Source organism: Tachyglossus aculeatus, chromosome 27 (assembly GCF_015852505.1).
Source record: "Tachyglossus aculeatus isolate mTacAcu1 chromosome 27, mTacAcu1.pri, whole genome shotgun sequence".
Lineage (NCBI taxonomy): Eukaryota > Metazoa > Chordata > Mammalia > Monotremata > Tachyglossidae > Tachyglossus > Tachyglossus aculeatus.
In genome coordinates, this window is record NC_052092.1 from 5,147,109 (window position 1) to 5,174,810 (window position 27,702).

Genomic DNA, 27,702 nt, shown 5'->3' on the forward strand with positions numbered 1-27,702 from the left:
GCCCCGGCCAGGCCAGAGTTGGGGGTGGGGGAAGAGGTGGAGCTTTGGGGGGCAGGCACGGGCTGGTGGGGGGCCCTGCCAGGAGAGGAAGTCAGCTTAACTGGCAGCATCCAACGGTTGCCAGGATCTGTTGCCATGGAGACCGTCTGGCTGGGACTCCCAACCCATCGTCCCTCTCTGGGAGGGGTGGACCACTCCCCCCCCCCCAAGCTGGTGGCCACCTGGGGCGGGTCAGACAGCTCTCAGGGGGCAGCCGCAGGCCCATCTGGGAGGAATCGCCTGAATATAATAATAATAATAAATAATAACGGCGCTTACTATGTGCAAAACACCGTTCTAAATCTGGCAGGACGTCCGCTTTCCAGGGCAAATTTAGGTAGGCTAAGTTGGCCAAGAAGGCACACCTCTTTTACCGGCCCACTTATTTGTTCCATACCTTGACTTCTCAACTTCGCTGCCATATATATGTATATATGTTTGTACATATTTATTACTCTATTTATTTATTTGTTTATTTTATTTGTACATATCTATTCTATTTATTTTATTTTGTTAGTATGTTTGGTTTGTTCTCTGTCTCCCCCTTTTAGACTGTGAGCCCACTGTTGGGTAGGGACTGTCTCTATATGTTGCCAATTTGTACGTCCCAAGCGCTTAGTACAGTGCTCTGCACATAGTAAGTGCTCAATAAATACGATTGATGATGATGATGATGATACTCAGTGTCCTGTGGCTTCTAAATCTGGCAGGACGTCCGCTTTCCAGGGCAAATTTAGGTAGGCTAAGTTGGCCAAGAAGGCACACCTCTTTTACCGGCCCACTTATTCGTTCCGTACCTTGACTTCTCAACTTCGCTGCCATATATATGTATATATGTTTGTACATATTTATTACTCTATTTATTTATTTGTTTATTTTATTTGTACATATCTATTCTATTTATTTTAATTTGTTAGTATGTTTGGTTTGCTCTCTGTCTCCCCCTTTTAGACTGTGAGCCCACTGTTGGGTAGGGACCGTCTCTATATGTTGCCAATTTGTACGTCCCAAGCGCTTAGTACAGTGCTCTGCACATAGTAAGCGCTCAATAAATACGATTGATGATGATGATGATGATACTCAGTGTCCTGTGGCTTCTAAATCTGGCAGGACGTCCGCTTTCCAGGGCAAATTTAGGTAGGCTAAGTTGGCCAAGAAGGCACACCTCTTTTACCGGCCCACTTATTCGTTCCGTACCTTGACTTCTCAACTTCGCTGCCATATATATGTATATATGTTTGTACATATTTATTACTCTATTTATTTATTTGTTTATTTTATTTGTACATATCTATTCTATTTATTTTAATTTGTTAGTATGTTTGGTTTGTTCTCTGTCTCCCCCTTTTAGACTGTGAGCCCACTGTTGGGTAGGGACCGTCTCTATATGTTGCCAATTTGTACTTCCCAAGCGCTTAGTACAGTGCTCTGCACATAGTAAGCGCTCAATAAATACGATTGATGATGAGGATGTTCTAAGCGCTGGTCACGAGCGGGGGCCAAGGAGTGCCACCCCTGGAGGCCTGGGGGTCTCTGGTCTTCCTGGGTGAGGAGCGGGGGAGAAAATAACCCTGCTGCAACCTCCTGTGGTCAGCATGGCACCGTGGACAGAGGACCGGCCTGGGAGAAGGTCATGGGTTCCGATCCCGGCGCTGCCGCTCGTCTGCCGTGTGACCTTGGGTAAGTCACTTTACTGCTTTGGGCCTCACCTGTAGAATGGGGATTGAGGCTGTGAGCCCCACGAGGGACGGCAACCGTCCAACCCAGTTTGCTTGGATCCACCCCAGCGCTTAGTACGGCGTCCGGCACATAGTGAGCGCTTAACAAATGCTGCAATAATAATAATAATGATGATGGCGTTTGTTAAGCTCTGTTCTGTTCTCTGTCTCCCCCTTTTAGACTGTGAGCCCACTGTTGGGTAGGGATTATCTCTATCTGTTGCCAATTTGTACTTCCCAAGCGCTTAGTACAGTGCTCTGCACATAGTAAGCGCTCAATAAATACGATTGATTGATTGATTGCTTGATTGATTAAGCGCTTACTACGTGCCAAGCACTGTTCTATATATTGTGAGCCCGTTGGCGGGTAGGGATTATCTCTATCTGTTGCCAATTTGTACTTTCCAAGCGCTTAGTCCAGCGCTCTGCACACAGTAAGCGCTCTGCACACAGTAAGCGCTCAATAAATATGAATGAATGAATACTGTAATATAACAGACACATTCCTTGACCACCATGAGCTCACAATCTAGAGGGGGAGACCGACGTTAATATAAATAATAAATAAATTACAGATTGCAGCTCTCAACTCATTCATATTTATTGAGCGCTTACCGCGTGCAGAGCACTGTACTAAGCGCTTGGGAAGTCCAAGTTGGCAACATCTAGAGACGGTCCCTACCCAACAGCGGGCTCACAGTCTCAGGGAAGAGGCTGTCCCCAACTTGGCTTCCCCAGGCCCCGAGTTTGGGGGTCTTAGAAGGTGCTATGTGCTCGTTGCGGGCGGGGAAAGTCACCGTTTATTGCCGTAGCGTTCTTTCCCAAGCACTCAGTACAGTGCTCACAGTAAGCGCTCAATAAATAAATGAATGAATGTGGACAGCGGGGCAGGAGATGCGGGCTGGAGGCTGGTGGGAGTGGGAGTGAGAAGCAGCGTGGCTCAGTGGAAAGAGCCCGGGCTTTGGAGTCGGAGGTCATGGGTTCAAATCCCGGCTCCACCACCGGTCAGCTGTGTGACTTTGGGCAAGCCACTTCACTTCTCTGGGCCTCAGTTCCCTCATCTGTAAAATGGGGATTAAGACTGTGAGCCCCATGTGGGGCAACCTGATCACCTTGTAAATTCCCCAGCGCTTAGAGCGGTGCTCTGCACATAGTAAGCGCTTAATAAATGCCATTAAAAAAAGAAAAGGGGGCGACGTCCCCTTCAGGACCCAGGCCACGCTCGTCACTGGGGCTCATCCATATGTAGAAGCCTTAATTAGTGATTAAATTAATTACCGACTGATTGAGCTGCCATTCCCCCGCCCCATTTAAGTATATTAAAAGAGAGCAACAAGCACTTGGGCTTTGAAATTCTCCCCGGGGCCCGGTCAGCCTCTTTCTGCCACTCGGGAGAGTTCGGAGGCCGACGTGGAACGACGGAACGCTATTTATTGGGCGCTTACCGTGTGCCGAGCACTGTACTAAGCGCTTGGGAGGGTTCGCCACAACAGCCGGCAGACAGGATCCCCGTCATCATCATCATCAATCGTATTTATTGAGCGCTTACCGTGTGCCGAGCACTGTACTGAGCGCTTGGGAAGTACAAATTGGCAACATATAGAGACAGTCCCTACCCAACAGTGGGCTCACAGTCTAAAAGGGGGAGACAGAGAACAAAACCAAAAACATACTAACAAAATAAAATAAATAGAATAGATATGTACAAGTAAAATAGAGTAATAAACATCATCAATCGTATTTATTGAGCGCTTACTGTGTGCAGAGCACTGTACTAAGCGCTTGGGAAGTACAAGTTGGCAACATACGACCTTGCAGTCTAGTTTATGGATTCTCATTTTTCACCATACTCGGCTTATTTCAGATTTCCCTGAAGCCCGGAGGCAGAGGGAGAAAGTGGGCGGGGGGGTCTGTGGTTTGGCGTGGGGCAGGGATGGATCATCATCATCATCATCATCAATCGTATTTATTGAGCGCTTACTATGTGCAGAGCACTGTACTAAGCGCTTGGGAAGGACAAATTGGCAACACATAGAGACAGTCCCTACCCAACAGTGGGCTCACGGTCTAAAAGGGGGAGACGGAGAACAAAACCAAACATACCAACAAAATAAATAGGATAGATATGTACAAGTAAAATAAATAAATAGAGTAATAAATCTGTACAGACATACATCCATATATACAGGTGCTGTGGGGAAGGGAAGGAGGTAAGATGGGGGGATGGAGAGGGGGACGAGGGGGAAAGGAAGGAAGGGGCTCAGTCTGGGTATCCACAGTAGACTGAGCTCCACCCTCCTGAGAATGCCTGTGGCATCTCTCCAAGGAAGCATCATCATCATCATCATCAATCGTATTTATTGAGCACTTACTGTGTGCAGAGCACTGGACTAAGCGCTTGGGAAGTACAAATTGGCAACATATAGAGACAGTCCCTACCCAACAGTGGGCTCACAGTCTAAAAGGGGGAGACAGAGAACAAAACCAAACATACTAACAAAATAAAATAGAATTAATATGTACAAGTAAAATAAATAAATAAATAAATGGAGTAATAAATATGTACAAACATATATACATATAAACAGGTGCTGTGGGGAAGGGACTTTGGAGTCAGAGGTCATGGGTTCAAATGCCGGCTTCGCCAATTGTCAGCTGTGTGACTTTGGGCAAGTCGCTTCACTTCTCTGGGCCTCGGTTCCCTCATCTGTCAAATGGGGATTAAGACTGTGAGCACCCCGTGGGACAACCTGATCACCTTGTAACGTCCCCAGCGCTTAGAACAGTGCTTTGCACATAGTAAGTGCTTAATAAATGCCATTATCATTATTATCATTACCATAGGTTCGAATCCCAGCTCGGCCACGTGTCTGCTGTGTGGCCTTGGTAAAGTCACTTAACTTCTCTGAGCCTCAGTTACCTCATCTGTAAAATGGGGATTAAGACTGTGAGCCCCACATGGGACAGCCTCATTACCTTGTTTCCCCTCCCCAGTGCTTAGAACAGCGCTTTGCACATAGTAAGCGCTTAACAAATGCCATTATTATTATTATTATTATTATTATTACCCTAGCGCTCAAAACAGTACCTGGTGCATAGTAAGTGCTTAATAAATTATTAATATTATTAAGTGCCGTCGAGTCATTTCCGATTCATAGTGACTACATGGATCGACTTTTTCCAGAATGTCCTGTCTGCTGTCATAATCCTCAACCTTTCCAAAGGTTCTTCCCTTATGGTCGCTAATCCATAGAGAGAAACAGCGTGGCTCAGTGGAAAGAGCCCGGGCTTGGGGGGTCAGAGGTCTTGGGTTCTAATCCCACCTCCGCCACTTGGCAGCTGTGTGAGTTTGGGCAAGTCACTTCACCTCCCTGGGCCTCAGTTCCCTCATCTGTAAAATGGGGATGAAGACGGGGAGCCCCACGTGGGACAACCTGGTGACCCCCCGGCGCTTGGAACAGTTTTTGGCACATAATAATAATGATGGCATTTATTAAGCGCTTACTATGTGCAGGGCACTATTCTAAGCGCTGAACATAGTAACCGCTTAATAGTAATAATGATGATGGCATTTATTAAGCGCTTACTATGTGCAAAGCACTGTTCTAAGCACTGGGGGGGTTACAAGTTGATGCCATCATTAAGAAATGCCATCGTTATTATTATTAATCCATCTGGCTGCCGGTCCGCCTCGTCCGCGTTTTCCGTGGACTTTTCCTATCATTCGTGTTTTCTCCAGAGAGTTCACCTTGTATCTACCCCTGGCGCTTAGAACAGTGCTTGGCACAATAGTAAGCACTTAACAAATACCAACATTATTATTATTATATTATTATTATTATTACCATTATTATTAATAATATTATCGTTATCAACAATAATACCATTATTAATCAATATCAATATTGTTATTATTAATTGCCATTATTAATAATAACCAACAATTAATATCTATATCAATGATATTGTTAATTATTGATAATGTTCATATAAAGTTATTATTGATGATATTACTGATATTAATAATGATGATGGCATTCATTAATCGCTTACTATGTGCAAAGCACTGTTATTATTGTTATTGTTATTATATTATTATTCCTATTATTATTACTCCCAAGTCCCCCGATGATGATAATGATGATTTCCCGCCCCCCCCCCCCCCCCCCCCCCCCTCGCGGCTTGGTTCTTTCCTCCCCAGAAACCAAGGGCCAAATCGCTTCAGCTCCGGGGAACAATTATCCCCAACGGGCCCCCGTTGCTTCCGCCCTAACTGAGCCTACTTCCGCCCTCAACTAGGTCTACTTCCGCCCCCCCAACTAGGTCTACATCCGCCCCCCAACTAGGTCTACTTCCGTCCCCCAACTAGGTCTACTTCCGCCCTCAACTACGTCTACTTCCGTCCCCAACTAGGTCTACATCCGCCCCCCAACAAGGTCTACTTCCGCCCTCAACTAGGTCTACTTCCGCCCCCCCAACTAGGTCTACATCCGCCCCCCAACTAGGTCTACTTCCGCCCTCAACTAGGTCTACTTCCGTCCCCCAACTAGGTCTACTTCCGCCCTCAACTACGTCTACTTCCGTCCCCAACTAGGTCTACATCCGCCCCCCAACAAGGTCTACTTCCGCCCTCAACTAGGTCTACTTCCGCCCTCAACTAGGTCTACTTCCGTCCCCCAACTAGGTCTACTTCCGCCCTCAACTAGGTCTACTTCCGTCCCCCAACTAGGTCTACTTCCGCCCCCCAAGTAGGTCTACATCCGCCCCAAACTAGGTCTACTTCCGTCTCCCAACTACGTCTACTTCCGTCCCCAACTAGGTCTACATCCGCCCCCCAACTAGGCCTACTTCCGCCCACAACCAGGTCGACATCCGCCCCCAACTAGGTCTACTTCCGCCCCCAACTAGGCCTACTTCCGCCCGCCCCCCCAGCCGCTTCCGGAAGCGAAGCCCTTCCCGTCTCCAAGCGGCTGACTTCCGCCCTTCCCCGAAGCCGCTTCCGCCCTGACCCCCCCTCTAACTTCCGCTCCTCCGCGCTCCCGAGGCGGGCCAGGGGCCCGGGATCTATTTCCGCCGCTTCCGGAAGTGACTCGGCCTCCCCCCCCCCCCCGGTTGGTTTCCGGTTCTCCCGCCTTCTCGCCGCAGCGGCTCTTCACTGGACCCGTGGGGGGGGGGGGGGAGGGAGGGGAAAGAAGGCGGTCGGGTCGGCCGCAGCACTTCCGGGTGAGTGGGGGGGCCCGGGCGCGCGCGGCGGGGACGTGTGGATGCGCGCGCGTGCGTGCGGCCGGGCGTCCGTCTTGCGCGCGCGCGCGCCTGCGCGTTCTCGGCCCCGCGCGCGCGAGCCGCCGCCGTCGGGTGAGTCTTGCGCCGCGGGAGCGCGCGCGCGCGCCTCTCCTTTCCCGCCCGGGGGGGGGCGCGCGCGGGCGCGCGCTGGACCTTGGCTGCCCATCCCGGAACCGGAAGTGGTTAGGGACAAGCGGGTGTGGGATGGTTGGGGGGGGAGGGGTGGGGGGCATCCAGTCAGTCAGTCCTATTTATTGAGCGCCTACTGTGAGCCCACTGTGGGGTAGGGACCGTCTCTATATGTTGCCAATTTGCACTTCCTAAGCGCTTAGTACAGTGCTCTGCACACAGTAAGCGCTCAATACATACGCTTGATGATGCTGAGCTCTTGGGAAGTCTTAAGTGGGCAACCTCTAGAGACGGCCCCCCATCCCACGCCCATCCATTTATTCAGTCCTGCTTATTGAGCGCTTATTTTATGTTGTTAGTATGTTGGGTTTTGTTCTCTGCCCCCCCCCCCTTTTAGACTGGGAGCCCACCGTTGGGTAGGGACCGTCTCTAGATGTTGCCAACTTGGACTTCCCAAGCGCCTAGTACAGCGCTCTGCACGCAGGAGGCGCTCAGTAAATAGGATTGATTGATTGGGGCACTGTACTGAGCGCTCGGGAAGTCCAGGTGGGCAGCATCCAGAGGCGGCCCAAGAAGGGCCCGGACGAGAGGAGCTTCAGCTGCTGGGGCCACTACTACCAGGGGGCATGGGCTCCCTTCTCAAGTCTGGCCGCCTCACCCCCTTGTCTGCCCACCATTCAGTCACTCAGTCCTACTTATTGAGCGCCTATTGCGTGTGCAGAGCACTGGACTAAGCGCTTGGGGAGTATCTCCCCAGGCGCCCGAGCCCGGTTTATCTTATCCCGCCTTCTGCGGACTGGACCGGCCTCCTCAGGTACCTCTTCTAATCAATCAATCGCATTTATTGAGCGCTTACTGTGTGCGGAGCACTGTACTGAGCGTTTGGGAAGCACAAGACTTCTAGACTGTGAGCCCGCTGTCGGGCAGGGACCGTCTCTATATGTTGCCAACTTGGACCTCTTAAGCGCTCAGTCCAGTGCCCGGCACACAGTAAGCGCTCACTGAATATGATTGAAGGAATGAGCGAGGGGCGGGAAGGCGGGCTCCAAATTCCTGCATCCTCCATCTTCGAGGGCCCTGCCTGGGTCGTTCGTTCATTCAGTCGTACTTATTGAGCGCTTACTGTGTACTGAGCGCTTGGGTTGACTCCAGACTGACAGCCCGGCGATCTCCAGGCCTCCTTGCCTGGTCACTTCCCTTTCCCCTCAACAGCCCCATAACCCTGGCGATTTTGTTTTCAGAAAGCGCAGGAGGCCCAAGAAGGAGGAGGAGGACAGCAGGAGGAACAGAGAGAGGGTAAGGCACGCGGCGGCGGCGGGGAAGATTCGGGGTCGGATGAGGAAGAGGAGGGGGTCACCCCGGAACTTTGAGTGGGAGGGCCAATTTGTACTTCCCAAGCGCTTAGTACAGTGCTCTGCACATAGGAAGCACTCAATAAATGCGACTGATGATGATGATGAGGACGGGGGTCCCTCCCCGTGCCAGGGACGGGACGGGGTCCTTTTGTTTTGAGATTATCCTGCCTTCCGGGGATTGGACCGTCCTCCTCGGGTACCTCTTCTAGACCGTGAGCCCGCTGTTGGGTCGGAACCGTCTCCATATGTTGCCAACTTGTACTTCCCAAGCGCTTAGTACAGTGCTCTGCACACAGTAAGCGCTCAATAAAGACGATTGAACGAATGGACGGCGGCCGAGGCCGCCCAGGCTGGGGTCGCTGGCATTTGGCGTCGCCCCGGGGTCCCGGCCGTCGGTCAATCAATCAATCAATCAGTCGTATTTATTGAGCGCTTACTGTGTGCAGAGCACTGTGCTAAGCGCTTGGGAAGTACAGGTTGGCAACGTATAGAGACAGTCCCTACCCAACAGTGGGCTCACAGTCGGTCGGCCTGCCCGCCGAGCTCTGGCTTTGGCCGTGGGCGACTCCCGCGCGGCGTGTGGCGGGCAGCAGCGGGAGGCCGCTGAGTCTCCGGTTGGTGGAGCGGACCCGGCCGAGTTGGACGCGTGCATGCCCGGGGCCCGCCGTCCCCGGGCCGAGGTGCCGGGTTGGGAGGGGAGTTTGAATGGCGGGACCGGACCGGCTGCCTCCGAGGTGCCCGGTCGCCGCCCTCGATGCGAGGGCCCCGCTTGGACGGAGATGGAGTGGATGGGGGAACGGGGTGCGGGTCCCCAAGGGGGAATCTAGAGCGAGGGGTCCCCCCCCAAGCGATTGCAACGGCCAGCTCGGGGAGCGGGGAGCGAGATCCGGAGCATTCGGCCTTGGGGTGACGGTGGCTGCCGGGCCCGTCACCCCTCCAGCTGGCTTTCTCCTCGTAGCTCGCGCCGACCTTGGATCGAGGACCCTAGGCCAGCCGGGCCTCAGATTGGCCCTTCTCCCCCGAAACCGCTTCCCCGGAGTCTGCCTCACCGGGAGCCCCCGGGGGCTGCTGGCCGAGGATCCCGGACTGCTGGCCCGGTTTGGCCCCCTCTCCCACCACCCCAAAAGACCACCGGGTCCCCCCTCAACAGGCTGGGCTCTCCTGAGTCACCTAGCCCCCGAGAGCCTGGAACTGAGAAAACAAGGAGAGTTTGAGACCGCTTCATGGGGTTTGAGAAAAGGGAGGCCTCTCCTCCTCTTCTTTTTCTTCCTTCTCTTCTTCATCCTTCTCGTTTTCCTCTTCATCCTTGTCCTCTTCATCCTTGTCCTCTTCATCTTTGTCCTCTTCATCTTTGTCCTCTTCACCCTTGTCCTCTTCACCCTTGTCCTCTTCACTCTTGTCCTCTTCACCCTTGTCCTCTTCACCCTTGTCCTCTTCACCCTTGTCCTCTTCACCCTTGTCCTCTTCACCCTTGTCCTCTTCACCCTTGTCCTTTTCATCCTTGTCCTCGTCGTCCTTGTCCTCGTCGTCCTTGTCCTCTTCGTCCTTGTCCTCTTCGTCCTTGCCCTCTTCGTCCTTGTCCTCTTCATCCTTCCTCCCCCCCCCCACCTCCTCCTCCTCCTCCTCTTCCTGTCCACCTTGTCAGTCGGGGCGGCTCACTGGAGGTCCAGGCTGAAGAAAACAGGCCCACCGCTGTCCGAGTCTCCCAACCGGGAACGACGTCCAGCAAGATGGCCACAGTAACAATAATAATAATAATAATGATGGTATTTATTAAGCACTTACTATGTGCAAAGCACTGTTCTAAGCGCTGGGGGATACAAGGTAATCAGGTTGTCCCACGTGGGGCTCACAGTCTTAATCCCCATTTTACAGATGAGGGAACTGAGGCCCAGAGAAGTTAAGTGACTTGCCCAAAGTCACACAGCTGACAATTGGCGGAGCCGGAATTTGAACCCGTGACCTCTGACTCCAAAGCCCGGGCTCTTTTCCACTGAGCCACGCTGCTTCACAGTAGCGTTCTCTGTATCTGCCGGCCCTGCCGCTTTCACTCCCCGGCCCTGAGAGGGGTCCGAGGGGGCCTGTGTCTCCGTGGCCATATAATCATAGGTCAAGTTCTCGAGCCCTTTTTGCCCCACTGGGAACTGGGACTGACTAGAGTCTGGCCTGGGCTGTACGGCTGCCGGGACCTCGTGCTGCCATTGTAGCATAATGCCGGCTCAGCGCTCCTCTCCTCGGCCCATTACTGCTTCCTTGATGCCTCCCTCCCTGTGCTCCTTCCTCCCCTGCCATTCCAGAGGGAACCGTCTGATTTCCCGCTGACTATCCTGTCAGACAGCTGACTCCCGCTTCCCCGGATGGTCTCCTCACTCACTTCCTCAGCTCAAACCCTCCCCTCCTAACCGTTCCTCCTAGATATTCCTTCTTCTCAACACTCCTAGTCCCGACCCCCACCTTATTTTTTTTTAGATGGTATTTGTTAAGACCCTACTGTGTGCCAGGCACGCTCTTCTAATTGCTGGGGTAGATACAAGCTAATCAGGCCGGATGCAGTCCCTGTCCCACGTAGGGCTCACGGTCTTAATCCCCATTTTACAGATGAGGTAACCGAGGCAGAAAGAAGTTGCGACTTGCCCAAGGTCGCACAGCAGACAAGAGGCAGAGCCGGGATTAGAGCCCAGGTCCTTCTCATTCCCGGATCCGTGCTCTATCCAGATCTGCTTGTCGCTCACACCTTTTCCCCCTCCCTGGAACTGAAATCTGCCAAACCACGTCCCTCCCCAACTTGGGGATTTACCAAAGAGCCACCTCCTCCAGGAGACCTTCCCTGATTGACCCACCCTCCCGGTCACGCTGCCTGCTGCATAATTCAGCCTTCGAGGACTCTTTCTAAAGCGCAGACCCTTATATCTGTTTCCTCTGTCGTAACTACCGCGTTTTCAATACCGATTTTACGTCCGCAGTCTCTCCCGTAAGACTGTAAGCTCCTTGTGGGCAGGGGGCCCGTCTCTTCCTGGTTTTGTATGCTTTTCAGAAGCAGCGTGGCTCAGTGGAAAGAGCCCGGGCTTTGGAGTCAGAGGTCGTGGGTTCGAGTGCCGGCTCCACCACGTGTCTGCCGTGTGACCTTGGGCAAGTCACTTAACTTCTCAGAGCCTCAGTTCCCTCGTCTGTAAAAAATGGGGATGATGACTGTGAGCCCCACGTGGGACAACCTGATCACCTTGTACCCCCCCCAGCGCTTAGAACAGTGCTTTGCACATAGTAAGCGCTTAACAAATGCCATCATTATTATTATTATTATTATTTTAAGTGCCTAGCACGGTGCTGTTGCCCACAGCGGGCGGACTCAATAAATACCGTTGATGCTGACCCCCCTGACAACCCCACATACCGCGGTGAAAGGTGTCTTCTCAGGGCCTTTCCGTTAGCATGCCCTCTGACCCCGTCCCGCCCCCCTCCCCAATCTTCCCAACAGAGGGGTTCGGTCCACGGCCAGAGAGAACGGGCAGTGACCGGGGCGAGCCGGGCCCGGGGCCCAGGAGTCCGGACTCCCGGTTGTGGTGGTTTTCCCCGGGATTCAGTGGTGGCCACCCCCGGACAGGAGTCCGCTGGCCCCTCGTGGGAAGACATCCCTCCTGTGGGCCGGGTGGCCGGCTCCGCCGGCTCAGGAAAGGTCCCCAGGGAGCATCAGCCCCTGCCCTCGCCAGCTGACGGGGCCTGGCAGGGGGGCAATCAATCAATCAATCAATCAAGCACTTACTATGTGCAGAGCACTGTGCTAAGCGCTTGGGAAGTACAAGTTGGGCTCCCAGCAGGCAGACACCCTCAGGCCCTGGCTCCGTCTCGGACCAACCGAGCGATGAGTCTTCCCATCTGAGGAGTGAAGGCGGATGCCCTGTGCCTCTGTCCTGTGCCTACTGGGTGCTTGGGCCTTCTTGGAAGGCAGGGGCCAGGTGCCAGTCATTATCATTATTATTATTATTATTTACGGAGACCACGACGAGAGGGATTCCAGCAGGAGTCCTGGAGGGAAAGAGTGGGGGTCCGGAACCCCCATTGGCCTCTTAACTCTGATATCCCGTCCCTCGGGAGGTTGGTGAGTCTTGGGGTGATGAACCGCAGAATTAGGACCACATGGGACAAGATTTTTGGTAGGAGAGGGGATTTGGAAAGGGCATGGGCCTGGGAATCAGAGGTCCCGGGTTCCAGCTCTGCACACAGTAAGCGTTCAATAAATACGATTGAATGAATAATCCCAGCTAAACCCACTTGCCTGTTCTATTAACTTGGGCAAGTCTCTTCGCTTCCCTATAGTTGCCATATCTGAAAACTGGGGTTATTCTCCCTCTCAGGCTGCGAGCCTTGTGTGAGACAGGGACTGGACCCAACCTGTGTTTATCCGGTGCTTAGTACAGTGCCAGGCACACAGTAAGCGCTTAAAAAAATCCCACCGTTATTACTGTTGGGATTATTATGTGTTTCCAGAGGCAGGGTCGGGCCTCCTCGGGCCCAGGCTCTTTCCTCCACCTGACCTTGGGAGGCTGAGGAAGGAGGAGAGGAGGGGAGCCAGCGTGGGGGGGACGTGGCGTGGCCCCGTTTTGTTAGTGTGTTGTTTTGTGAGGCAGGGGGTGTGGAGGGGAATTGTCCAGGGGCCGGTAGCTCCTCTCTGTTTCTGCTCCTCCTCAGGTCTCCTTCCTGGTTCCAGTAGCACGGGCTCCAGGCCAGCTGCTCAGCCCGAGATAAAAATGATGATAGTAATTGTAGTGTTTAAATGGTTATTATATGCCCTGCACTTGTTCTAAGCGCTGGGGTGGATACTGTCCCTGTCCCACTTGGGGCTCATAATCTGAATCCCCATTTTGCAGATGAGGTAACTAAGGCCCGGGGAAGTGACTTGCCCGAGGTCACACATCAGACGCGTGGTGGAGCCGGGATGAGAAGCCAAGATCCTTCTGACGCCCAGGCTCGCGCTGTCCATGCAGAACTGCCATGGGCCCTGGGATCAGGAAGCCCCTGGTTGGGGCAGCTCTGTCCTTGGGCGGGCAGGTGTGTCATTGTCCCTCCGTTTGTCCCCCCAACCGCCGCCCATCTCTGTTTCTTGCCCTCCCCGGGTCAGCCAGGAGCCCCGAGCAGGTGCCTCCCCCGACTCTCAGGCCCCAAGCCCGAGATCCGCCGTCCTCCGGCTGCCCCCAAAGGGCCTGGATTTTCCTGCCGCCTCGAGGTGACCCCCTTCCCCTCCCCACGACCGGGCCCCCGTTGCCCGGCCCCCAGCGCGGGCCCTCACCCCACCGGCGGAGGAGGGACTGGGCACTTCAGTCAATCAATCAATCAATCAATCGTATTTATTGAGCGCTTACTGTGTGTAAGCGCTTGGGAAGTCCAAGTTGGCAACCTATAGAGACAGTCCCTACCCAACAGCGGGCTCACAGTCTAAAAGGGGAGACAGAGAACAAAACCAAACGTACTAACAAAATAAAATAAATAGAATAGATGCGTACAAGTAAAATAAATAGAGGAATAAATATGTACAAACATATATACAGGTGCTGCGGGGAAGGGAAGGAGGTAAGATGAGGGGGATGGAGAGGGGGACGAGGGGGAGAGGAAGGAAGGGGCTCAGGCCCCTCACTTGGACATTGCCCTCGCGGGCCGTGGCGTGGTTCGGGCGGGCCGGACTGAAGAGTCGTCCCCGAGGAGCGGAATGAGGAGCCGGGCCCCGGCGGGGTTTGGTGTTGGGCAGGAGCCGTGGGCATCTGCGGCCGCCGCCGCCCCGCCTCTCATCTGTTGGGTAGGGGCTGTCTCTATATGTTGCCAATTTGTACTTCCCAAGCGCTTAGTACAGTGCTCTGCACACAGTAAGCGCTCAATAAATACGATTGATGATGATGATCCCGGAGGGCCCGGAAACGCTCGGCCCCGAGCCGCCCGTCTGCCCGTCCAGCTTCCCCCCAAGCTTTCCGGCTCCTAGTGTTCTGCTCCCGTCCCTCCCACCGGGCTGAATCATCCGTGACCCTACCCAGGGACGCTTGGGACGAGGCACTCGCGGGCGGCCGTGTGCCCCCCGCTGCCCCCCAGCCTGGTGGTCTGGTGGCAGGAGTGGGAGCCGGGGGTGGGCGGTGACCGCTCTCTGGGTTCTGTCTTCCCCTCTTGAGTCATTAGCTGCCCCAGTCCCGGTCTCATCATCATCATCGTCATCATCATCGATCGTATTTATTGAGCGCTTACTGTGTGCAGAGCACTGGACTAAGCGCTTGGGAAGTACAAATTGGCAACATATAGAGACAGTCCCTACCCAACAGCGGGCTCACAGTCTGAAAGGGAGAGACAGAGAACGAAACCAAACATACTAACAAAATAGAATAGATATGTACAAGTAAAACAAATAAGTAGAGTAATATTCCCTCCTCTCCCCCTCGTCCCCCTCTCCGTCCCCCCCATCTTACCTCCTTCCCTTCCCCACAGCACCTGTATATATGGATATATGTTTGTACATATTTATTACTCTATTTATTTATTTTATTTGTACATATCTATTCTATTTATTTTATTTTATTAGTATGTTTGGTTTTGTTCTCTGTCTCCCCCTTTTAGACTGTGAGCCCACTGTTGGGTAGGGACTATCTCTATGTGTTGCCAATTTGTACTTCCCAAGCGCTTAGTACGGTGCTCTGCACACAGTAAGCGCTCAATAAATACGATTGATGATGATGACTAAGGAGCGGGTGCAGGGAGAGGGTACGGCAGTGGCAGCCGCCGCTTCCCCAACCAGGGACGGAAGGACGGATTAGAGCCGGAGCAGACACTAAGGAGCCCACTGTTGGGTAGGGACCGTCTCTATATGTTGCCAATTTGTACTTCCCAAGCGCTTAGTACGGTGCTCTGCACACAGTAAGCGCTCAATAAATATGATTGATGATGATGATGATGTACAAACGTATATACATAGATACAGGTATATACATATATACAGGTCTTCCAGGAGTCTGCACCAGGGGCCCACGACGGAAGGGCTTCAGGCATTCCCAAGTGCTCAGTACAGTGCTCTGCACATAGCAAGCACTCAATACGATTGATGATGATGTATATATGTATATATGTTTGTACATATTTATTACTCTATTTCATTTGTACATATCTATTCTATTTATTCTGTTAGTATGTTTGGTTTTGTTCTCTGTCTCCCCCTTTTAGACTGTGAGCCCACTGTTGGGTAGGGACTGTCTCTATATGTTGCCAATTTGTACTTCCCAAGCGCTTAGTACAGTGCTCTGCACATAGTAAGCACTCAATAAATACGATTGATGATGATGATGATGATGATTGGGTGTGAGAAATCTGCAGAGCAGGAAGGTCTCCCGCCTGGAGTCCTGGCTCTCTTCCCCTCCGAGTCGTCCCGCAAATCCAGGCGAGGGGGGATGGCAGTGGAGCTTTTAGACCCACCAGGAGGCTAGAGGCCAAAAGAACCCTCCCACCCTCATCCTCAGCCCCCCATTTCCTGGAGCGCGTGGACCACTCCGTACTTGGTTCCATGTTTCCATAGCATCGGTCCCTCGAGTCCACAGAAACAGGAACAAGGCCATTCCCGGCTCAATCCCTGGCCCGTCCACCCGCCAGCGACTCCAGGATGCTTGGGAGAGCCCAGGGCCCTCCTGGACCTCCTTTTAGACCGTGAGCCCACTGTTGGGTAGGGACCGTCTCTATGTGTTGCCAACTTGTACTTCCCAAGCGCTTAGTCCAGTGCTCGGCACACAGTAAGCGCTCAGTAAATACGATTGATGATAAATACGATTGATGGACACCCACCCTCATTGTTAGGAACGGACCGGCATCCAACATTCAGTCATTCAGTCGTATTTATTGACTTATCAGTATTATTATTATTATTATTATTATTATTATTATTATTATTGAATTATTGAATTATTTATTGACATCCCCGGCCCACGTCATCCCCCGGGCCTGGAATGCCCTCCCTCTGCCCATCCGCCAAGCTAGCTCACTTCCTCCCTTCAAGGCCCTGCTGAGAGCTCACCTCCTCCAGTAGGCCTTCCCAGACTGAGCCCCTTCCTTCCTCTCCCCCTCGTCCCCCTCTCCATCCCCCCATCTTACCTCCTTCCCTTCCCCACAGCACCTGTATATATGGATATATGTTTGTACATGTTTTTTTTACTCTATTTATTTATTTTATTTGTGCATATCTATTCTATTTATTTTATTTTGTTAGTACGTTTGGTTTTGTTCTCTGTCTCCCCCTTTTAGACTGCGAGCCCACTGTTGGGTAGGGACTGTCTCTATATGTTGCCAATTTGTACTTCCCAAGCACTTAGTCCAGTGCTCTGCACATAGTAAGCGCTCAATAAATACGATTGATGATGATGATGATTTATTGAGCGCTTACCGCGTGCAGAGCACTGTACTGAAGCGCTTGGAAAGTACAATTCGGCAACAGATGGAGGCAATCCCTACCCAACAACGGGCTCACAGTCTAGAAGGGGGAGACAGACAACAAAACAAGTGGACAGGCGTCACTGGCATGGAAATAGAGGCGGGAAGTTCGGCCTCCACTTTGAGTTCTTCAAACACACACAAAGGACCAGTGCAAACTGCGGCTCCTTTCCCTGACGGCCTTCTCAAGTGGTGTGCCCAGTGAGTTTCCAGTTAGCTTCCAGTCGTTCGAAACTTCTTCAACTTTCGAAATGAACCGTCCCCACTCGGAGGCGGTGGCGAAGTCCGCGGTCTCAAACACCTCGGACTCGGGCTCACGGTGGGCCGCCATCCCTGACCGCCCCCCGGAGCGACCCGGCACGGACCATCCAACACCCCTGACTCTCCCCTCTCCATCCTTGCCTCTAACTCACCTCCTCCAGCACGGGCCGACAAACACCCCTGACTTTCCTCCTCTCCATCCTTGACTCTCCCCCTCATTGACCTCAAAAACCTCCAATGGCTACCGATCAATCTGCGCATCAAGCAGAAACTCCTCACCCTGGGCTTCCAGGCTGTCCATCACCTCGCCCCCTCCTACCTCACCTCCCTTCTGTCCTTCTCCAGCCCAGCCTGCACCCTCCGCTCCTCCACCACTAATCTCCTCACTGTACCTCGCTCTCGCCTGTCCCGCCATCGACCCCCGGCCCACGTCATCCCCCGGGCCTGGAATGCCCTCCCTCTGCCCCTCCGCCAAGCTAGCTCTCTTCCTCCCTTCAAGGCCCTGCTGAGAGCTCACCTCCTCCAGGAGGCCTTCCCAGACTGAGCCCCTTCTTTCCTATCCCCCTCGTCCCCCTCTCCATCCCCCGTCTTACCTCCTTCCCTTCCCCACAGCACCTGTATATATGTATATATGGTTGTACATATTTATTACTCTATTTATTTATTTATTTATTTATTTATTTTACTTGTACATTTCTATCCTACTTATTTTATTTTGTTGGTATGTTTGGTTCTGTTCTCTGTCTCCCCCTTTTAGACTGTGAGCCCACTGTTGGGTAGGGACTGTCTCTATGTGATGCCAATTTGTACTTCCCAAGCGCTTAGTACAGTGCTCTGCACATAGTAAGCGCTCAATAAATACGATTGATTGATTGATTGATTGACCCAGCATGGATATTTAATCCGTGGATCTGCCCAACCCCCCTGGGAGCTACCGGTATTTCTGGCGCTGCCGTGAGAACGGATCCCTTATCATCATCCTCATCAATTGTATTTATTGAGCGCTTCCTGTGTGCAGAGTTTATTTTATTTGTACATATCTATTCTATTTATTTTATTTTGTTAGTATGTTTGGTTTTGTTCTCTGTCTCCCCCTTTTAGACTGTGAGCCCACTGTTGGGTAGGGACTGTCTCTATATGTTGCCAATTTGTACTTCCCAAGCGCTTGGTACAGTGCTCTGCACATAGTAAGCGCTCAATAAATACGATTGATGATGATGGTGATGATGTACTAAGCGCTTGGGAAGTACAAGTTGGCAACATATAGAGACAGTCCCTACGCAACAGTGGGCTCACAGTCTAGAAGGGGGAGACAGAGAACAAAACCAAACGTATTAACAAAATAAAATAGATAGAATAGATATGTACAGGTAAAATAAATAAATAAATAGAGTAATAAATATGTACAAGCATATATACATATATACAGGTGCTATGGGGAAGGGAAGGAGGTAAGATGGGGGGATGGAGAGGGGGAGGAGGGCAGCGGCTCGCCCTGCCACTGGGGGAAGCTTGTTTTGTTTTGTTTTTTTCTTTAAATGGCGTTTGTTAAAGTGTCAAACACTGTCCTAAGCCCCCACATAGGTAATAACAATAATGATGATGACGTTCATTAAGCGCTTCCTATGTGGAAAGCACCGTTCTACGCGCTGGGGAGGTTACAAGGTGATCAGGTTGTCCCACGGGGGGCTCCCGGTTTTAATCCCCATTTTGCAGATGAGGGAACTGAGGCACAGAGAAGTGAAATGACTTGCCCAAGGCCACACAGCGGACAGGTGGCGGAGCCGGGATTAGAACCCAGGACCTGGCTCCCAGCCCGTGCTCTGGGCACTACCCCACGCTGCTTCAGACACAATCCCTGTGCCTCCGGGGGCTCGCAGTTTTAATAGGAGGGAAAACAGGTATTGAATCCCCGTTTTACAATTGAAGAAACTGAGGCACAGAGAATCAATCAGTCAATCGTATTTATTGAGCGCTTACTGTGTGCAGAGCACTGTACTAGGCGCTTGGGAAGTCCAAGTTGGCAACATATAGAGACAGTCCCTACCCAACAGTGGGCTCACAGTCTAAAAGAGAAGTCAGATGCCTTACCCGAGGTCACACAGCAAGAAGGTGGCAGAATCAGGATTAGAACCCAGGGCCTCTGATTCCAAGGCCCGTGTCCTTGCCACTAGGCCACACCACTTCTGGTTCTGTCGATCCACGCTCCTGCGGGTGTTGCATTCAGTCGTATTTACTGAGCGCTTACGGCGTGCAGAGCACTGTACTAAGCGTTGGCGTTTGTCACCCCGCCCCAAGTCCAGGGTCAATCCCTCCCCTTCGGGGTGGGAATGGGGGAAGAACGGTTCTGCGATCACCTGGTCCACCCCCTCCCTGCCCCTGTAGCGTCCGGCCCTGCTTCATCCGCTGTCCAGACTGCAGAGGTGTTGACCCTGCCCGCCTCTCAGAAGTGACGTTGAGTATTTCTGGGTCTGCTGTGGTCGTGACGAAGGGGCGTTCGTCCCGTCTCTCCAACAGTCCTCGAGGATAAAAATAACGCGCCCCCGTGTAGCGCCTGGGGTAGACGGCATCCCGGAGCACCGACGCGCCCTGGATGCTCAGAGGGTGGATGGAGGGGTAACCCGTGCCAGGAGAGAGGGCAGGAGTTGGGACTCAGTCAGGTCAACTCTGCCCAGATCAGCGCTTAGAACAGTGCTTTGGACATAAATACCGTTATTATTATCATTTTATTCTGCACCTGGGCAGGCTTGGGGCTGGGGGAGCTGAGGGCCACAGGCCGAGGTTGGTGGGTACGGAGATGGGGTCGGGCCTGCCGGGAGCCGACTGGGCATCCTTTGGTGCCCCCCTCCACACCCACCCGTGAATCTCACTTGGAAAGTGGCCTCCCTCCCAGAGACTGGGGACATATCTATTCTGTTTATTTTATTTTGTTGGTATGTTTGGTTTTGTTCTCCATCTCCCCCTTTTAGACTGTGAGCCCACTGTTGGGTAGGGACTGTCTCTAGATGTTGCCAATTTGTACTTCCCGAGCGCTTAGTCCAGTGCTCTGCACATAGTAAGCGCTCAATAAATACGACTGATGGTGATGACTAAGGAGCGGGTGCAGGGAGAGGGTACGGCGGTGGCAGCCACCGCTTCCCCAACCAGGGGCCGCGGTGCCAACCCTGGTGCCGGGCGCCGACTGTCTCTGTTTCTCCCGCCAGGTAGAATGGAAGAATCCCACTTTAATTCTTCCCCGTACTTCTGGCCGGCCGTCCCCACGGTTTCGGGACAGGTGAGTCCTCCTCCGTCAGCCCTCCGGGGACCCCCGGGTCGCCATCCCCCTGCCGCCAGCCGACCTCTTTCCCTCCTCCGTTCCCCCCCCAGATCGAGAACACGATGTTCATCAACAAGATGAAGGACCAGCTGCTGCCCGAGAAGAGCTGCGGGCTGGCGCCGCCCCACTACCCGACGCTGCTGACCGTGCCCGCGGCGGTGCCCCTGCCGTCGGGCATCAGCATGGAGGCGGACGCCAAGCCCGACCAGCTGGCCCCGCACAGCCAGGCGTCGGTCACCCAGAACATCACGGTGGTGCCCGTGCCCTCCACGGGGCTCATGACGGCCGGTGAGTGGTACCCGGGGGATGGTGGGCGGGCGGAGTTTGGGGGTGTGGGGCGCTGGGACGGGGACGGCTCGCCGGGGGGTCGTGACGCGTCTCCCCTCTCGTCCACCCCCCAGGTCCGGGGCTGGTGATCACCTCCCCCTCCGGCTCCCTGGTGACCACGGCTTCTTCGGCCCAGACCTTCCCCATCTCGGCCCCCATGATCGTCTCGGCGCTGCCCCCGGGCTCCCAGGCCCTCCAGGTGGTTCCGGACCTCTCCAAGAAGGCGGTGTCGGCCCTGGCGGAGGAGGGCGGCGGGGGCGGAGGCGGCGGCGGAGGCGGCGGCGGCGGCGGCGGCGGGGGAGTGCCACCCAAGCCCCCCCGGGGCCGGAAGAAGAAGCGACTGCCGGAGTCGGGCCTGCCGGACATGAGCGATCCCTACGTGCTGGCCCCGGACGACGAGGATGACCACCAGAAGGACGGCAAGACCTACAGGTGGGGGTGACAGCGGGAGGGCCGTCGGGGGGAGGGACTGGCCGCCTCCATGGCCGGGACCGCGAGAGGCGGGTCAGCCGCCCGGCCGACCCCCGGGAAGAGGGCTGGTGATCCCCGAGGGCCAGGAAGCCGGCTGAGTTGCCTAATAATAATAATGGCATTTATTAAGCGCTTACTCTATGCAAAGCATCATCATCATCATCATCAATCGTATTTATTGAGCGCTTACTATGTGCAGAGCACTGTACTAAGCGCTTGGGAAGTACAAATTGGCAACATCTAGAGACGGCCCCTACCCAACAGTGGGCTCACAGTCTGAAAGGGGGAGACAGAGAATAAAACCAAACATACTAACAAAATAAAATAAATAGAATAGATATGTACAAATAGGATAAATAAATAGAGTAATAAATACGTACAAACATATATACAGGTGCTGTGGGGAAGGGAAGGAGGTAAGATGGGGGAGATGGAGAGGGGGACGAGGGGGAGAGGAAGCAAGGGGCTCAGTCTGGGAAGGCCTCCTGGAGGAGGTGAGCTCTCAGCAGGGCCTTGAAGGGAGGAAGAGAGCTAGCTTGGCGGATGGGCAGAGGGATTGGGGGCATTCCAGGCCCGGGGGAGGACGTGGGACGGGGGTCGATGGCGGGACAGGCGAGAGCGAGGTACGGTGAGGAGATTAGCGGCGGAGGAGCGGAGGGTGCGGGCTGGGATGGACAAGGAGAGAAGGGAGGTGAGGTAGGAGGGGGCGAGGGGATGGATGGACAGCCTGGAAGCCCAGGGTGAGGAGTTTCTGCCTGATGCGCAGATTGATTGGTAGCCACTGGAGATTTTTGAGGAGGGGAGTGATATGCCCAGAGCGTTTCTGGACAAAGATAATCCGGGCAGCAGCATGAAGTATGGAGCACTGTTCTAAGCGCTAGGGAGGTTACAAGGCAATCAGCTTGTCCCACAGGGGGCTCACAGTCTTTACAGATGAGGGAACTGAGGCCCAGAGAAGTGACTTGCCCAAAGTCACACAGCTGACAGTTGGCGGAGGCGGGATTTGAACCCGTGACCTCCGACTCCCGAGCCCGGGCTCTTTGCGTTGAGCCACGGATGCCGCCGGCCTGGGGGCCTCGGGGTCCCCCTCACGGGTGGTCCCCCTGGGGGAGGCGGGATCCTCCCAGGGCCAGCGGAGCGGAGGGGTCCGGCCGGGGCGGGCTGCCCGGGGCCGAGTGTCGGGGTCAGGGGTCCTTCCTCTCCCCGCGCGCACCCCGTAGGCGGGCACCTCCCCCAGGGGGGTCAGACCCCAAGGGAACTCATCCCCGCTGCCAGTTAAGGCCCTTCCCTTCGCCACGGGCAGAGGTTCTCTAGAGTCCGGGCCAGCCAGGCCAGGCCGCCCTGCACCTCAGTTTCCCTATGCCCTCGGTGCCAGACCGTGGCATCGTTCCAGAAGTCTTCACCCCGGTGCCGGGTCAGCCCACTGGCACTCAAAAGGGCGGGCCCTCCCCGCTGCCACCCCCTTTACCAGAGGGCTGGTGGGCCTCCAGTCCCATTACTGTGTGCCTCAGTTACCTCATCTGTAAAGTGGAGATTAAGACTGTGAGCCCCCCTTGGGACAACCTGATCACCTTGTAATCTCCCCAGCGCTTAGAACAGTGCTTTGCCTATAGTAAGCGCTTAATAAATGCCATCATTATTATTATTGTTATTATTATTATTACTGCCGGCAGCATCTCCTGTATCTTTGGTGGGGTGGTAGAGTCCCCAGATCCCCCATCACTCTGTCCGTGGTGGGGTGGTCTGTATGCTGGGGTGGTCCAGGTGCTGACACTCACCCACCTCATGCCAGCGTCCCGGGGCCGCCGCGGAGCCCTCCGGCAGTGAGGGCGGGGAAACTGAGGGTCTGGGGGATGAGGAGGATGGGCAGCGAGGTGGTGGAAGAGTTGGGTCGGCCTCCCTTGCAGGGGCGCGGGGGGGAAAAAAAAGACCACCAGTTTTATCCCCCCTGCCCAGCTGGGTCCAGGGGTGACCCCGGTTCAATAAATCAATCAATCAGTCGTATTTATTGAGCGCTTACCGTGTGCAGAGCACTGGACTAAGCGCTTGGGAAGTACAAGTTGGCAACACATAGAGACGGTCCCTACCCAACAGCGGGGTTCGGACCAGAGGAGTCAGAGATGGGGCGGCCCCGGGGGTCGCGCCTCTGAGGGGGTGGTGGGGATGTCACAGAGAAGCAGCGTGGCTCAGTGGAAAGAGCCCGGGCTTTGTAGTCAGCGGTCGTGGGTTCAAATCCCGGTTCCGCCGATAGTCAGCTGTGTGGCTTTGAGCAAGTCCCTACTGAGAGCTCACCTCCTCCAGGAGGCCTTCCCAGGCTGAGCCCCTTCCTTCCTCTCCCCCTTGTCCCCCTCTCCATCCCCCCCATCTTACCTCCTTCCCTTCCCCGCAGCACCTGTATATATGTATATATGTTTGTACATATTTGTTACTCTATTTATTTATTTAGCTTGTACATATCTATTCCATTTATTTTATTTTGTTAGTATGTTTGGTTCTGTTCTCTGTCTCCCCCTTTTAGACTGTGAGCCCACTGTTGGGTAGGGACCGTCTCTATGTGTTGCCAATTTGTACTTCCCAAGCGCTTCGTCCAGTGCTCTGCACATAGTAAGCGCTCAATAAATACGATTGATGATGATGATGAAGTCAGCTCAACTTCTCTGGGCCTCAGTGACCTCATCTGTAGAACGGGGATTGACCGTGAGCCCCCCGACTGACTGACTGATCACTTGTATCCCCCCCACCAGCGCTTAAAACAGTGCTTTGCACCTAGTAAGCGCTCAATAGACTGTGAGCCCACTGTTGGGTAGGGACCGTCTCTATGGGTTGCCAACTTGTACTTCCCAAGCGCTTCGGTACGGTGCTCTGCACACAGTAAGCGCTCACTAAATACGATTGACTGATTAATAAATGCCATCGTCGTTGTTATTATTGTTTATACCGCCTTTGGGACTGCTGACCTGCCGCCCCCCACCCCCCCCAGCCCTATGGCAGCGAAGCGGCGGCGGCTGAGCGGGTCTGGGGGCTTCCTAACGCTCACCCTGCCGGGCCCAGGTGCCGGATGTGCTCGCTGACCTTCTACTCCAAGTCGGAGATGCAGATCCACTCCAAGTCGCACACGGAGACCAAGCCCCACAAGTGCCCGCACTGCTCCAAGACCTTCGCCAACAGCTCCTACCTGGCCCAGCATCTGCGCATCCACTCGGGGGCCAAGCCCTACACCTGTTCCTACTGCCAGAAGGCCTTCCGCCAGCTCTCCCACCTCCAGCAGCACACACGGTAAGGGAGAGCGGCAGGCGACCGCCCCCGGGGCCCGCTCGCCCGACCCCGGTCTCTCTCCTGCGCTGCCCGGGGCGGCCTCCTGCCCAGCCGCCTGGGAATCTTGGCAGCGGGCACTGTTCTGGCTCCCGCGGGCGGCCGCGGGGACCCGGCGACTCGGCTAGGGCCCGGAGCCGGTGGCTCGTGTGCCCGCGGGGGTCCTCCTGTCGGCGCCCACCGTGGTGCGGTGCCCGCCGGGCTGGGACCGGGTGACTTCGGGGGGCCGCGCCACCCCCCGGCCTCCTCCTGGGGCGATTCTGGAAGCGGACGGAAGTCACCCTTCGCCGCCTTTCCTCTGTGCCAGGCGGCCCTCGCCGGATGCCCTCGGCCCGGTCCGGGCGTCCCGGGAGGTTGGGCCGGGGGGAGAGGGGGGAAATCCGCCTCAGCACCGATCAGCCGGCGAGGAGCCGAGCGCCACCGTGCCGACCCGCTCCGCTCCCTCCCTGACCGGCTTCCTCGTCGCCTGGGCCGCTCCTGCGCCCTCCCTCGCTCCCCTCCCTCCCTCCCCCCCACTCTCCTCTCCGGCAGGATCCACTCCAAGTCGCACACGGAGACCGTCAAGCCCCACAAGTGCCCGCACTGCTCCAAGACCTTCGCCAACAGCTCCTACCTGGCCCAGCACCTGCGCATCCACTCCGGGGCCAAGCCCTACACCTGTTCCTACTGCCAGAAGGCCTTCCGCCAGCTCTCCCACCTCCAGCAGCACACACGGTAAGGGAGAGCGGCGGGCGACCGCCCCCAGGCCGGCATGCCCTCCCCCCCAGCCCGCCCGCCCCGGACCCACCCAACCACCCGCATGCCGGGGGCGGGGGAGAGACCCCGCCGGAGGACGGCACCGGGAGCTGCGAGGAGGAGCCGGAGACGGAGCGAGAGGGCGGGAGAGCCCGGCGGCAGAGGAGGCGGCGGAGGCGGAGGGGCCCGGCGGGTGCCGGGCCGCGGCGGCCCGCCCGGGGAAGAGAGAGCGACGCCGGCGGCAGCGGGCGGCCCTCCCCCTGACGCTCGAGGGGCAAGGATGGACCCGGAACAAAGATGACTCCCTCCTCCCCCCCCCTCACCTCCAGGCTCTGACCCGCAAGACCCGCCCCGGTCGGGCCCCCGAGCGGAAGAACCCCGGAGGACGCCGGCCGGCCCCCTCCGCTCCCTTCCACCTTGGCTTCCCCGGCCCGGAGGGCGTGAACCAAGAGCCGTGACGGCACCCAAGACACCGGACGGGCTGGGCGGGGCTGCGAGGACCATCCGGGGCCTCGATGAGAAGAAGGTGGGCCGGAGGCCCCGGCTTCCCGAGAGCCGCCTCGGACCCCCGGCAGGGAGCCGCACCGGAGGCCGCCCCCGGGCTGGGGCCACCCGCGGCGGGAGCTCCGCGAGGGCCAGGCGGGCCTGGGGCCGACGGGTGCCCCTCAGCGAGGACAGCGGTGCTGCGTCCGGCCGGGAGGCCGCCAGAGGCCACAGCGACGGCCGTCCCCACCCGGCGAGGCAGGGCGGGCCGGGGGCTGAAGAGTCGAAGCCAACAGGGCGGCCCGAGGTTGCCCGGGAAGAGCCGCGGAGGCGGAGACCCAGCAGGGGGGCCCCGCGCTGGCACGGGCCGGACCGGCCCTCCCCGACGCCGAGAAGGGCCCGGCGCCCTCCCACCTCACTTCCCCCACGCCGGGACGCCCACGGCCCCTTCGCGGGGACCGGAGGGCCGGGGCCGCCGGCCTGACCGACCGCCGGGGACGAAGGCACCGAGGGACCTCGCCGGCCCGGAGACGGAGGCGGAGGGACCGAGCGGGGCCGGCGTGGGCTGCGACGGACTCCGCTGGACCGCGCTCCCCGACCTTCCTTCCCCTCCCTGCGCCCCCGCTCCCCTTGGCAGGACGGGCCCGGGGGTGGCCGCCCCGCTGACCGCCCTCCCTCCCCCGCCCTCTGCTTCTCTCTCCCCTGCAGGATCCACACCGGAGACCGGCCCTACAAATGTGCTCACCCGGGCTGCGACAAGGCGTTCACCCAGCTCTCCAACCTACAGGTAACCGCTGCCCTCCTCCTCCTCCTCCTCCTCCTCCTCTGCCGCTAATCTCCTCACCGTACCTCATTCTCGCCCGTCCCGCCATCGACCCCCGGCCCACGTCATCCCCCGGGCCTGGAATGCCCTCCTTCTCCAAGCTTCCTCCCTTCAAGGCCCTGCTGAGAGCTCACCTCCTCCAGGAGGCCTTCCCAGACTGAGCCCCTTCTTTCCTCTCCCCATCGTCCCCCTCTCCATCCCCCATCTTACCTCCTTCCCTTCCCCACAGCACCTGTGTACATGTATTTATGTTTGTACGTATTTATTACTCTATTTAGTTTACTTGTCCATATCTATTCTATTTATTTGATTTTGTTAGTATGTTCGGTTTTGTTCTCTGTCTCCCCCTTTTAGACTGTGAGCCCGCTGTTGGGTAGGGGCCGTCTCTATATGTTGCCAACTTGGACTTCCCAAGCGCTTCGTCCAGTGCTCTGCACACAGTAAGCGCTCAATAAATACGATTGATTGATTGATTGCCCCGACCCGCGGCCCCCAGCGCCCTCGGCGAGGCCTCGCCACGGGGATTGGGGGGCCCTGAACCCGTCTCTCGCCCAGTCCCACAGACGGCAGCACAACAAAGACAAACCCTTCAAGTGCCACAACTGCCACCGGGCGTACACGGACGCGGCTTCGCTGGAGGTCCACCTTTCCACGCACACGGTGAAGCACGCCAAGGTGTACACCTGTTCCATCTGCAGCCGCGCGTACACGTCGGTGAGTGCTCCCCTTCCAATCGATCAATCAATCAATCGTATTTATTGAGCGCTTACGGTGTGCAGAGCACTGTACGAAGCGCTTGGGAAGTCCAAGTTGGCTTTCGACTCTAAGCTCCTCGTGCGTGGGGAACACGTCCGTTAACTCTGTTTATATCGTACTCTCTCGGGCGCTTAGTACAGTGCTCTGCGCTCAAGAAATGCATCGACCGAACCATCCTAGTTAGCACAGAGGCGGAGAGGCAGCCTGGCTTATTGGAAAGAGCCCCGGCTTGGGAGTCAAGAAGATGTG

The 27,702-nt window shown here is 55.6% G+C and overlaps 1 protein-coding gene across 4 annotated transcripts in view; it reads left to right on the forward strand.

The window, feature by feature from the left end:
* Positions 1-7,896: 7,896 nt before the first annotated feature.
* Positions 7,897-27,702, forward strand: part of ZNF384 (zinc finger protein 384) — a 29,095-nt gene continuing 9,289 nt past the window's right edge. The window contains exons 1-9 of one of the 4 annotated variants that reach the window (XM_038768026.1): positions 7,897-7,983; positions 8,411-8,465; positions 20,434-20,504; positions 20,597-20,834; positions 20,948-21,305; positions 24,396-24,620; positions 25,188-25,370; positions 26,583-26,661; positions 27,253-27,411. In XM_038768026.1, coding sequence (XP_038623954.1) covers positions 20,439-20,504; positions 20,597-20,834; positions 20,948-21,305; positions 24,396-24,620; positions 25,188-25,370; positions 26,583-26,661; positions 27,253-27,411 — 1,308 coding nt within the window. In that variant the 5' untranslated portion in view covers positions 7,897-7,983; positions 8,411-8,465; positions 20,434-20,438. Of the gene's footprint in view, positions 7,984-8,410; positions 8,466-13,524; positions 13,571-20,433; positions 20,505-20,596; positions 20,835-20,947; positions 21,306-24,395; positions 24,621-25,187; positions 25,371-26,582; positions 26,662-27,252; positions 27,412-27,702 lie in introns of those variants that run through there. The other 3 variants (XM_038768027.1, XM_038768029.1, XM_038768028.1) reach the window with 3 other exon arrangements.